Source organism: Mus pahari, chromosome 1 (genome assembly GCF_900095145.1).
Source record: "Mus pahari chromosome 1, PAHARI_EIJ_v1.1, whole genome shotgun sequence".
Lineage (NCBI taxonomy): Eukaryota > Metazoa > Chordata > Mammalia > Rodentia > Muridae > Mus > Mus pahari.
In genome coordinates, this window is record NC_034590.1 from 53,838,729 (window position 1) to 53,852,156 (window position 13,428).

The 13,428-nt window shown below is 46.9% G+C and overlaps 1 protein-coding gene across 3 annotated transcripts in view; it reads left to right on the forward strand.

Moving 5' to 3' along the window:
- The first annotated feature begins 953 nt into the window (after nucleotides 1-953).
- The window catches only part of Adamtsl3 (ADAMTS like 3), a 276,839-nt gene continuing 264,364 nt past the window's right edge, over nucleotides 954-13,428 (forward strand). For 2 of the 3 annotated variants that reach the window (XM_029532349.1, XM_029532345.1), the window contains exons 1-2: nucleotides 1,017-1,167; nucleotides 2,427-2,528. In XM_029532349.1, coding sequence (XP_029388209.1) covers nucleotides 1,165-1,167; nucleotides 2,427-2,528 — 105 coding nt within the window. In that variant the 5' untranslated portion in view covers nucleotides 1,017-1,164. Of the gene's footprint in view, nucleotides 1,168-2,426; nucleotides 2,529-13,428 lie in introns of all 3 variants that reach the window. The other variant, XM_021210057.1, reaches the window with a different exon arrangement.

Here is a 13,428-nt window from a genome sequence, read left to right on the forward strand (position 1 = left end):
GGAGTTAAGATAACTCTAGGAACTACTGCTGTTGGGAAGGCTGGCTACACATACCACTTGGCAAAGTGGCATCACTCAAGGGAGCAAAGACTGGAGGCACAATGGTGCCTTAAATGGAACACCTGGCCCTTGGCTCCTATTGCTGGGATGAAGCCAAGCCCCCATGTCTCTTCCATGACTTTTCTTCCCTTCAAAAGTGCTCAAGGCACCCTCACCCCTCCTCCATTCATGACTGGGACGCCTCTCTTCCAAACCTCTAGGCCCCAGTGCTGTAGCTGTATTTATTTCCTGGCAGGTCTGGACTTTTGTGGGACCCAAACCTGTTTCCTACCGGGGGCTCCAGGTATCAGGTTTAGGTGTCCCTGCTGGGTCATCCATGGTCCCCAAATATACCAAGACCGTAGGGGCTGTTCGAATGGGTGATGGTCAAGCTCTTAAGGCTACCAGCAGGAGTGGGTAGACTCTGGGAAGCCTCTGCAGGGTACTACTTAGCAGCCGAGGTCCCCAGGGTTTGGCGGTGGCGCTGGGAGGAGGTGGCATCCTCGCACTGGTCTGGCTGGCCTGGCTGGCCCGCAGCGCAGCGGCCGCCTCCCCAGCGCGCTGCCGCCGGCGGCAGCCGGGGCTCCTGGCACCAGGCCTGGCTGCAGGCCCAGGGCGAGGAGTGGCTTCCAGGAAGCGGGCGGAGAAGCGTTCCAGCGGAGTCTCGCCGTGGCCGCGGCGGCCCCGAGCGCTCCGAGCCGCCAGGCTGCGGCTCAGTGGACCGCTTGTCCCCGCATTCCCAGCACCCCTGGGTTAGGGCAGAGGACGCAGGGCGGGAGGGACGGACGGTACCCCAGACGCGGCGCGCACTTGCCGGACGGGCGGCGCAGGTGGCGGCGCGCGCCCTCCGCCCCTGGGTCGGGGCCAGCACTGCGCTCCGCGCGCCCGGAGGGGCGGGACAGGCGGGGCGGCCGCGTCCCAGCCCCATTTAACTTTGGCGGCGGCGCGGGCTGGAGGCCGGCGTCGGGGACCGTCGGGATCCCGCGATCCGCACGAGGTGTCGCCGAGTCGGCGCTGCTCGCCACCATCTCTCAGCGCGCATTCCCAGTTGCACCGACAGACTCTGCCGCGACGCCCGCCGGGTTGGAAACACCCGCGGGGATCCAAGGACCGGTCTCTCCGAGGATGGTAAGGCTGGGCAAGTTGATGGGAACGCTACTGGCAAGTAGGGTCTTGGCTGATCACGGGGCTTCACAATCGAAGCACTGTCCTATGGGGCTTAGACAGTTCGGGGCAGGCGCGCTACAGGATCCGGGAACGTTGGGCAGAACCTTCCGTGGTCCTCTGCAAGCGAGGGGTGCTCTGGATGATGGGGGATACCCTGCGGGGTCAGCGGACTGCGGGCTGATCGTTGCTTGCAGTGTTCGAAGGTCCGGAGGTTTGGCTACTGAGGCTCGCACGCTTGGAGCGCAGAGAAACGAGAGGAGACGCACGCCAGGGAAAGGAGGCGTGAGGGTGGCGGGCGCTGAAGTGTGCGAGCCAGCGGAGAGGGGCGCATGGTCCTGGGCCCAGCCCTGGCCGCCTCCCTTCGTCCCAGAGTCGCCGCCTCAGGTCGGAAACAGCAGCACATTTGCGGATCGCATTAAGCCAGGCCTTAATGCTTTCTCCAGATGGAGAGAAGCCACCGACCCGCCCCCGGACACCGACACCGCCAAGGCGCCCGCGAGGCGAAGCGGGAGTCGAGTGTGACCTCTGCTTTTCCAGTCTCCACTCAAACTGAGTTCCCTGTAAACTGACAGGAAAACACATTGGGGAAAACGGTCCTCGTCGCCCTCCTGGTCTTAGTTCTTCCTCACCTTTAAGAGATTACACTCGGCAAAACTGTGGCCACCAGAACTCTCTTAAAGGCAGGCCTGGAAGCAGAGGGCATTCTATCATCTAGTGAGAAATTCCTCTAACTCTCCGATTTGCGTTCCTCTCCTAGCTGTGTGCCCTTGGGCAGGGTTCTTCCCTCGCTGGTCTAGTTTAGTTGGCTTCAGACTCATTTTTGCCTCAAGGAATTGAAACTGGCAGGTGTCCTAATCCTTGGCTTTAGGCTGGTCCTCCCCACTATCCCCAACCCCCGAACGCCAAAAGCCACACCCTGGTGCTGACAAACAGGCTAGGAGGTGTCCAGGCAGGGTTGTCCCTACTGATGGAGCACTGGAGGGATGAATTGCTGACTGGAGGCAGTCTCTGATCTTGGTGGACTCATCCTAAAGGGATCCCCGTATTGACTCCATTCTGCAGCAGACAATCCCATCCTGGGCCAACACAAACCTTTCCAAGACACTGCTTGGGCTTCAGGGTCCCTGCCTTTCCGATTGGTTCCTTAGCTCACAGATTCTGCCTCTGGAGCCAGAGCTGGTTGCAAACTAGGCATTTTCTTTTTGTCTTTTCTTTTGTAGGCTGTGAGGGAGACTCCTATGATATTGGACCCCATGGCTTCCTGGACAGGATCCTGGTGGCTGCTGACACGAATAATCTTTACAGTCTCTGGTCTTCTGCAGGTAATAGAATGGGCTACTAAGAATGCTGAGTATGCCTGTTTTTGCATAGGAATAGTATTCTAGTCCATGCAAGATGTAGGAGCGGTGTTAACGCTGCACTAGAGAATCTAATACCAATCATATTGTGGTTGGCTTCTCTGTAAGGAAAGCTCAAAGATCTGGGGTCCTCTCTGGATCTAGAGCAGGAACTTCATACCGTGTGGACCCGTTCACCACTGAACGATTGGGGGCTTGGGTGGACCCTGTCTTTCCCGACTAGAGTGGCTGTCCAGGAGAAGCTATGTGTTAGAAATCAGGAAGAGTCTGATTCCCACACTAGCTTAGCCACTAAATAACTATTCTGGATTCACTGTTAACACACCCCGATATTGTGTGGATCTCTCTCTAGAGAAGTAGTTCTCAGCTGTCCTAATGCTGTGACCCTATAATACTCTTCCTCATGTTGTGGAGACCCCCCAACCATAAAATGATTTCATTGCTATGTCATAACTAAGCTTACTACTGATATGAACCATAATGTAAATACCTGTGTTTTCTGATGGCCTTAGGAGACCCATGTGGCCCAAAGGGGTCACAACCCATAGATTGAGAACCATTTCTCTAGACTCTTATCTTTCCCACCCAACCTGGGAAGCTAAGCTCATGGATTGCACTCTTACTTGTCTATTGGTCAGAGTTAAGGGAGTTAGGGGAGTTTGCTGAGGAAACGATGGGGAATGGTGGACCCCAACAAGGTGGACCCTCGATTTCCCTCCACTAAGAACAGTGCCTGCCTGACTCCAGTTTGCCACTGCTAAATGGGAATGCAAGTCCTGGACTGCTGGGCCTTCTTATATTTCAAGATAGCTGGGGCGTCCAGATTTCTTCCACAACCCTTTGGTTTATAACAAAGTGAGATCCAGACAAATATGTTTGCAGTTGGATTCAGCCAAGAAGTGTGTGGGCCCGTGACCTAAAAATGCAGGGAACATTTCAGTTAATACCGTGTCCTGAGGGTGGCTACTAATCCCGTGCAACGTCTTATGTGACTTAGAACAAGACAACACTTCCCTGGGGATTTCACTTCTGGCTGTGGTCTGTGCACCCTCACGATCTTAGCAGACAGCCTAGTACTTAAAGGCTTAAGTCGGTTAAACAAGCATGCAGGCATGGATGAAAATCTATACTCTGGGTAAATGAAGCGGGGGTGTGTGTTCCTCTTGCTGTAGTCTCTTGGATTTACTGCCTTTAAGCCCTTTTCAGTACCCCATCAATTCTGTGGCTCACACACAACTGATTAGTGAGGGACATCATCCCCTTTATCCCATTTTACAGTGTTCCTCTGTGACCATATTTTAATGGTTATGTTTTGTTAGAAGAAAGGCTAAGTAGATGGAGAGAAAGACGTTTAGTGGTTTAAAACATCTGCTAGGCACGCGGGGTAACAGCCAGCTCCTGAGGATCTGACGCCCTCTTCTGGTTTCCATGGCCAACTGCAGTTATGTGCATACACCCACCCTATAGACACATACAGAAATACACATAATTTGAAATAAAATATGTCTTCTAAAAAGTTACAGTCGGGGGTGTGGTTTAGGGTTTCTCTGGAGAGCGCGGTGCAGTGTTGTAAAAGCAGATGACTTGCTTTTCCATTTCATCAAAGGATCTGAAGTAGGACACACGAAATGTCCTTCCCAGTCAGGTGGGACTGAGCCCCTAAGGCATTTGCCCGGGTTGAATCATTCAGTGACCTCTTTGGATTTTTCCATATCTGTGAGCCTGTGGAGGTGCAGATTCCATGCGTTAGGGTAATGGTCTCAGTCATCGGCACCACCCACTGCTGGCATAGCAGCAGCACACCGTGTGTATGGCTGGGTCACACATCTGTGCATTACATCTATTTCCACACTTGTAGAGAGGGACTCAGAATAGTACCCACTTTGTAACATTGTTTGCAAGAGGCAATGCACTGTGAAGTGGGAAAAGGTGAAACAAAACAAGGATGTGGGCAATGAATGTCAACTCTACTGCTGCGAGGGAGTTGAGGTTAGCATTGTGCCTGCATATTCTGCTATGAAGCTGTAGGGGGCGCTCAAGAGACATGAGCTGAGGAGAGAAGATGCGCCTATTCTAGGTAGGGGCTATCTCCTCAAAGCAAGTTCTTGCAGAAGTGGACAGGACTGTCTCTGGTATTTCCCCCCAGGCTCATTTGAGCTTTGTAAGAAGTTTTCCATCAGTCTTAGGATTTTAATGTTGGGAGTGGGCTCAAGGTGTTCCTCAGTCTTGTTCCCCTTGCCTCCAGATAGGCTACAAGGTACTTAGTTGGTGGAAGACATTCAGATGTGTGAGGCGGAGCTGTAAGAAGTCTGGGACATTCTAATTAACTATTAAAAATGAGATTCTTATTATTAAATCTCAGAAAGTGTAAACTCTTGTGGTTTCTGGTTACAAGTTGTTGTGACAGGCTCAGGGCTGGAGCTGGTGAAGCCAAAGGCTCCTCCCACTCAGCCGTAGGAAAGGCCTCTCTCCTTGCCTACTGGGCCTGGCAGCTTGCTGTTGCTTTGGATCTTGCCTTAGGACCTGATGTTCCTAGTGAAGAGGAGCAGAGGCTCCCCTGCCCCTCCAAGCTTCTATTTTTTTGACCACTGTAATATTGACAGAGTCACTGTGTCTAAGGAATAGAAGCTTCTGGAAAGTGTGGAAGGCTGAATAATGGCTCCCACATATGTTCACATCCTAACCCCTAGAAGCCACCCTTGCTCTTTATGTGACAAAAGAGACTTTGGCATGTGAGTGCGAATGCAGGGGTTGAGGAGGTTAGCCCAGCACTTCTCATAGTGGGTGGGGCTCAGGATGAAGTAGAGGCAGAGGGAGTAGAAGAGGTTGCCAAGGAAACTGGAAGAGTAATGTAGCCAGGAGCTAAGGGATGCTGGAAACCTCTAGAAGGTGGGAGACAAGGAGTGATTTCTCCCATGGAGTCTTCGCAGGTATAACTGGCCCTGGTGAACCTGGATTTCAGTTCACAAAACTCATTTAAGATTTCTAATTAATAAAATTATATTAGCATATTTATGTATATATACACACATATATGTTTTACTTTGATTCTCTCGATCTGCCTCTCTTCCCCCTCTCTCTGTAAGTGCTGTGTGTGTGTGTGTGTGTGTGCGTGTGTGTACATATTCGTGTGTGTGTGCACTGTGCCTATGTATGTGCACATGCATGTTTTTGTGTGTGCATGTGTGTATGTGTTTATATAGGTGTGTCTGTGTGTGTGTGTGCATCCTGGAGTTTGAAATTGTTTGACACTGGGTATCTTCCACTGTCACCCTTTTTTGTGTGACAGACACAGAGTCTTTTACTGAACTCAGCTCTCTGATTTGTCGACTGCATGGCCAGTATGCTCCAAGGATCGACGTGTCTGCATTTCTCCCACAGCACTAGGGTTACGGACATGAGCAGTTGCGCCTGCCCTACTGCCCGTGGTGTGTAGTGGATATCTATGTAACTCACATCCCTGCTTACTATTTGGCTATTTCCCTAGAGTCATTCTTCCTTAGGCAACATTTAATTTTCTTTCTGCCTTTCCTTCTCTCCATTTTGTCTTGGTTCTAAGTAGTTTCCCCATTACTCCAGGTTTCGTGTCATGAATGTACTTTCTGTGTGATTTTTGAATAAATATTCCAAGCTGTGTTGATGGAATCTGAGCAGAAAAGACACACACACTCATCCTGAATGCAAATTATGGTGTGTGTGTGTGTGTGTCCGTCTGTCCGTCTGTCCAGAGGTTGTTTCATTAATGATTTTACACCTTATTTTCTGAGACAGAGTTTCCCACTGTATCCGGCGTTTGCTGATTGGCCAGACAGGCTGGCCAGGGCGTTTGCTGATTGGCCAGACAGGCTGGCCAGGGCTCCTGTCTCCAGGAATGGGGTTATAAGCACACACTGCCGGGAGCAGCTTCCTTCATGGTGCTAAGGATCTGAAGGCAGATCATGATTGGGCAGAAAGCTCTTCCCTCACTGAGCTGTCTCCTCAGTCCCAGATATCCCTGCTCTTTCTCTCTCTTCCTGGTTCACTATGGACTAGCCATGGATCCCGGGATGTTCAAATGTCCCTCCTGCTGTCTTTGCCCTGTACCCACTTTGTCAGAGTTGCCAGCTCAGAAATGCCTCTCAACTCTGTTTCCTCCTCTGGATTTCCAGACACCATGCATTTGAAACCGGGCAGGAAGCGTTAGTCTGTGCCTGCCGTGGGGAGGAGCCTGAAGAACATTCTAAGAACTCTGTAGGCAGTACGGGGGGGGGGGGGTCTCTGGAGACTCGATCAGGTGGCAGGAGGCATTGTCAGGACTGTGCACTGCTGGGAGCTCACTGGAGCAGCTGCTGCTTGGGAGGCTGCGGGCACGAGTCCCACCTGGAAATGGCGAGTCCTGGATTACGGACATAGCGAGAGGCTAATTGTGAACAAGATTCGATGACTGCAGGGGCCCTTGAGAATCCACTTAGACGGGGACAGAGCTTGGTAAGAGTTCAGGTGGAAATGAGAAAAAAAATAAGAAAAACTGTAAAATTCCTTCAGGTTTTGCATTAGGCTTAGGGTAAGAAGTCAATTGTTCCACCTTGATCCTGGGATATGTTTGGGTCACTTCAAAGGACTAGGTTTGAGGGGCTTTGGGGATCAAAGAAAGTTGAGACACTGAAGAGGGGTGTGCATAGCTTTTGGGAGATTAAATGGAATGACAAGATTTTCTCCGCGAACTGCTCGCCAGAGACACAGGCTGCTTCTGAGAGAAAGCAAGAGATTAAGGATACAAAGGAAAGAAAAAAGCCGCAATTACATGTAACTGTTTCCTAAGAGCAGCATTCTCACACTGCATCACTAATGGTCTGCGAGCGCCAGCCGAGCATCCTGGAGACCACATTTCAGGGTTTACGATTGTGATCCCTCTTGCTTTATTTTTACAAAGATGCTAATTTCCATAAATAGCATGGAAGCATAAAGCAATTTCCTCTCCAAGTATTTTATGCAATTACTTCCTGGAATTTGTCAGTGCTGAAGAGCTCCAGCCAATATATGCTATAAATTACTGTGGCCAAATTTGCAGAAACCCCATTGCTCTCCAAGCAGCCATTTAGACACTTAAGAGAATTCTCCTCTGAAAGCACTTTTAGAATCAGTAAGCTATCGTAACAATAAAAGTAATTTACAATGTAGTGAAGTCCTTTCTTTTCAATTTACCTTCCCGAATTTCTGAGTTAAAACCAACAGTGGCAGAACTCAGTATGGAAGCGTGAGAAGCCCCGAAAGGACAAAGGTTAAGCTAAACAGCATCATCCCGAGTGAGTGCTTCCAGCCTCTTAGGCGTCCCTGTATGCAGTTCTGACCTTGGACTATTAGCATGCATGTTTATTTAAAGAAGTAATGGCGTGGCTAAGTTGGCAAACTGTTTGATATTCACAGCAAGCATGGGGTTCCGAGCACAGCCATCAGAACCCACATAAACTTGTCAGACATGATGGCACATGCCTGCGATCCCAGCACTGGGCAGGGGGATGGGCAGATCTCTTGGGGGTGGGGCTTGCTGCCAGCCTAGACTATTTGGCCAGTCCTAGGTCAATGATAGACTCTCTTTAAAAAAGTAGGCATGTGAACAGTGCCCGAGTAACAATACTCCAGGCTGGCCTCTGGCTTCTACATGCATGAACACGTGTTCATACACACACACACACACACACACACACACACACACACACACTTTTAGACACATGTAGAGAGGACATAATACTCACTTTGATAGTTTAAAAAGTATTAATCAACGTGAGGAGTATTTGACTCTAATAATATTTATTGTATTTATAACATTGCATCTGTATCAGACTTCAATAATTAGTTTTTCGATGCTGAGCATTAGACATTCTCTCAGGTTCTCTTTCCTATTTCAAAGGTCTTCTGTAACTATGCCTGGGGACCACTCTTTGTGTATATTTGTGATTACTTGATTGAAACATGTCCTTGGCTGGACATCATTTTGGAGTCAAGTCTATGTTAAAATTTAAGGGTTTTGATTTATATTATCAAATCACCTTCCTAAAAGTATCCAGACTGGCCTTGAATTTTCTGTATAGTGCAGACTGGTCTTGGACATGTATCCATCCTATTTCTTCAGCTTCCCGAGTGCTGGGATTACAGGCACGAGTCACTATGCTTGGCTTAGTGAGACATAGACTTCTAGACCACTCGTATTACTGCTTTCATGTATTTTATCCCTAAAGCATTAGTAATAAAGGACCGGGGAGATGGCTCCATGGATAAATGGCACAAGAACTGAGTTCAGGATCCCAGCTCACACATGTAAGGATGAGCACGGAGTTGCACATCTGTAATCTCAGCACTGAGGAGGATGAGTAGAGACTCAAAGGTCCCTGGAGTTCGCTGGTTGGTTAGTCTTGCCTATTTGGTGGATTCCAGGATTCGTGAGAGACCCTGTCTCAAAAATTACAGTGAAGAATAATTGAGGAACACAATAATGCTGAGCCCCGACTTACACACACACACACACACACACACACACACACACACACACACACACACGATTTGTATACAGCACATACACAAGACATTAGAAGTAGAAAAATAAAATTTAATCCCCACGTTCTCTTTTTCTATTTTGGATTTCTTGTCAACTTGTAAGTATTCTTAATGAATGAAGAACATTAACCCTTTGTTACTGACACATTGCAAATAATTTCCCAATTATTTGTGATTTGTATTGTATTTTTATATGTGGATTTGATGTATCAGCATTGAAACTTTTTATGTAGTCTGCTCCAAGAATCTCTTCTGATCTGTCTTTGTATCATATTTAGAAATAATATCTTATTGAGAGGAAATACATGCACACCTAAGCTGTTTTCTGGCCTTATTTTCTATTTATTATTATTATTATTATTATGGTTTTTTTCAAGACAGGGTTTCTCTGTGTAGTCCTGGCTGTCCTGAAACTCACTCTGTAGACCAGGCTGGCCTCAAACTCAGAAATCTGCCTGCCTCTGCCTCCCAAGTGCTGGGATTAAAGACGTGTGCCACCACACCCAGCTTATTTTCTTTTTCTTTTATTTTATGTAATTAATCAATTAATTAATTAATTTTGTTTTTCGAGATAGGGTTTCTCTGTGTACCTCTGGCTGTCCTGGGACTCACTCTGTAGACCAGGCCGGCCTTGAACTCAGAAATCCGCCTGCCTCTGCCTCCCAAGTGCTGGGATTAAAGGCGTGTGCCACCACCGCCCGGCATTTTCTTTTTAAATATTGAAAAATTTCAGAATTTGTGCCACCCATTTAATCTTTCAGCTTCCTTCTGTGCTAACATATACTTAGAAAGTGGTGGCTCCTTTTAGCATGCTTAGTCTACTGTGGCAAGGAAGTCCCTTCCTTTTTATAGATTTCATAAATCCAGGTATTTCAGGTATTTGGTGAAACTGGGCACCCAGAGTGGTTTTTGGAAGAAGGCCTCCAGAGAGGCCCCAGACTGAAGGCAAGAAATGGCAAGGTTCATGAACCGGGAGGGAAGACCTTGGAGCAGTTTCTTTTAGCTAGGGGCATAGTATGGCCTGCTGCAGAGGGGTACTGCTGGAGGCTAGGAATGGGTGCAAGAAAGTGGGAGAGTCGCCTTCTTATAGTAGGTTAGCTTAGGGACTGCTTTTAGGCCTTCTTTGCTGAAAGTGAGGAGAAAATGTGAATGGAGAGAAAAGAAATTCGACTGAAAAGAGGAGAAACGTGTACTGACTCATGGTTTCAGTTTCAGAGGTGTTGGTTCAGGGTTGGATGGCTCCATTACTCTGAGCCTGAGGTGAAGCACAGTATCCACTGTGGTGGGAACCGGTGGCAGAGGAAGCTGCTCCCCTCACGGTGATCAGGAAACTGGGTGGGGTGGGAAAAACAAGATACATGCTTCCAGGACATGTCCCCGCCCCCAGTGACCTACATCCTTCCATTAGGCTCCACTTCCTAGAGAGTCATTAACCCCCAGTGATGGCACCAAATTACAGATCTATTGATATATTAACCCACTATTGAACTCAGAGACCCCATGATCCAATCACCTTTAGTAAGTTCCACCACCACTGTGTGGCAAACAAAAACTCCAGCAATGAGCCTTAGGAGATGTGTCATACACAAATCACAATGCTGTTCTTTGACTATGTTTTTCTTTTGTTTCTTTCTATTTTTAAACATCTGTGCATATTGATTTTGCCTGTGTTCTGTTCTGATAGACAATGATGATGATCATCATCATCTTCCTCTTCCTCCTCCTCTTCTCCTGTCCCTCCTCCTCCTTCTGCTCCTCCCTCTTGCTCTCCTGCTCCTCCTTCTCCTAATGGATAACCGGAACACAGGTAGGTCTCTCAGGTTTGTGCAAATGCAGTTTCTGCTGCTGTCACATAACTGGCAGGAAAGGTGGGGCGAGGGAAGTGCCCTGACCTGCTGTCCTAGTTTGCTTTATGTTGCTGTGATAAAACACTGGCAAAAGCAACTTGGGTGTGGAAGCGTTCGCTTCGTTTTCCACTTCCAGGTGACAGTAGTTCATCTGTGAGGAAGAGAAGAGCAGTAACTCAAGGCAGGAACCTAGAAGCCAGACCTGAAGCAGAGGCCATGGAGGACACTGACCACTGGCTGCCTCAGCTACCTTCTTGTATAACACAGGGCCCAACGGTGCCTCCCAACAGTAGACTGGCTCCTCCTACTTCAGTTAGCAGTCAAGCAACTGGCCCAGAGATATGGCCACAGGCCAACTGGATGTGGACGATGATTTCTCAGTTGAGGGTCCCTCTTCCCAGGTGTGTCAAGCTACAACTGAGATTAGCTAACCGGGACACCTTCCTTGAGCTCAGAGCTAGATGTGTGAGCTAGCTCAATCCAGTATGCTCCTCTCTGAGAGACTGTGTAGGAGGCAAAGGGAAGAAGTGTGTACTAGACTCTTTCTGAAGATAGTCTAATATCGTTCTGTGGCAGGGTGGGATTTTCACTGAGTTCCAGGGAGCATTGTTTTTTTGTTTTGTTTTGTTTTGCTTTGTGTTTTGGGTTTTGGTTTTGTTTTGAGACAAGTTTTCTCTGAGTAGCTCTGGCTGTCTGTGAACTCACTCTGTAAATGAGGCTGGCCTCAAACTCTCTTAGACTGCTCACTGTCACCCATGGGAAGGCAATGCCTGTGACCTCAGGACTAAATAAATAATTTTTTATAATAAATAAGTAATTTTTCATATTACTTGAAGTGTTTCGGTAAAAGGACTAGCATTTTTATAAGTAATTTACCATGATATTTATTGTTCTTTTCAATTCTATTTGATTATAGTCCAAATGATTTCATGAAAAAAAAAAAAGGTTGATTAAGCCCTGACCAGTTAATATCAAGGTCTACACTTGGGCTCTGTTCACGCTGTGCTCACTAAGTAATGCTATTCTGTGTTTACACATGTGCGTGTCCTAATCAACAGCTGGAAAGGAGATTCTAGGACAGCTCTTGATTTTGACAGGCCACTACGTGGTTGTAAGAGAACCACCTGTCACAAGCAGTGACTAGAGTTAGGGTTAGGGTTAGGGTTAGGGTTAGGGTTAGGGTTAGGGTATGTGAAGCTGGAATTCCCAGCCTGCCTGCTCAGCAGAGTTCTTCAAGGTTTAGATAACCATGCCCCCCCTTTTTTTGCTGTATTAATCCCAGAATCATACTAATATGTTTTAAAATATTTCTTGTATTCCTGGCCCTAGCTGTGCCTTGCCATGGAGTATTGTGGGTTTAATGCTTGGCTGGATTTTGTTTGAAAATATTTTATTGTGTATTGCTAGGTGTGAATCCATAAGAGATGTTAGTTCACACGGCAGCTTTCAGGTTTTACTAACGTCATAAAATTAGCAGGGGCACAGGCTTCATCAGTTTCTCTCATTTTTAGTCTGCCCTAAGATCAGAGAAACAAAATCAAAACAATCATAAACTAAACAAACAAAGGAGCAGAGAGACAACCAGTTCCTCAAAAGTTTGAAAGAATTTGCCAGTGAAGCAAAAGAAGCACAGAATGCTTCTGGGAAGTGTTTCTTTGATTACTTCTTTTTTAATAATAATAATAATAATAATAATAATAATAATAATAATAATAATTTACTAGTAACAATAAGTTACCAATCATCAATAATTATCAATATTTGTAGCAAGTATAATTAATAATAAATTAAATAAATTAATATAAAATATAAAACTGTAGTAATAATAATAGTAGTTATTATTATTAGCTCTCTCTGTGTGTATGCGTGTCCCTGCGGGTCCTCACAGAGTCCAGATGGCAGTGTCAGATCCCCAGGAACTGGAGTTACAGTCAAGTTAGGGTTCTTTCAACCTGGGTGCCGGGAACTGGTCCTCTGAAAGAGCAGGAACTCTTAACCACAGAGCCATCTCTGCAGCCTTTTTGATAGAGCAAACTATCTTTTTCATAGTTTTTAATTTACTTGGGATTTCTTGTGCCTCATAGATCAAGTTTGGCAAGTTTTGTGTTCTATAGACTTTCATTGGCAAGAAATTAAACAGCTGACAGGACAGAGGAAAGGAGAATACTTCCCAATTTTTTTCATAACAATTAAATTATCTTGCTATGGGTTTCAGATTTTTTTTCCTCTTTTCATAATATGACCTCATGTTTTAATTTTTGGAATGTATGAAAAGGTTTAATTTCATTTGTACCCTGAAGGTATTTGGAAATTTAACATTTTTATAAATTATTGTATTGGATGATTAGTTACATTCCTCTGAATTAGAGAGGATGAATTTCTCCTCACTTCTTCTTCAGTGTGTCCTCCCTCCCTCCCTCCCCTTCCTCCCTCCTTCCCTCCCTCCCTTCCTCCCCTTCCTTCCTCCCTCCCAGGTTCCCATT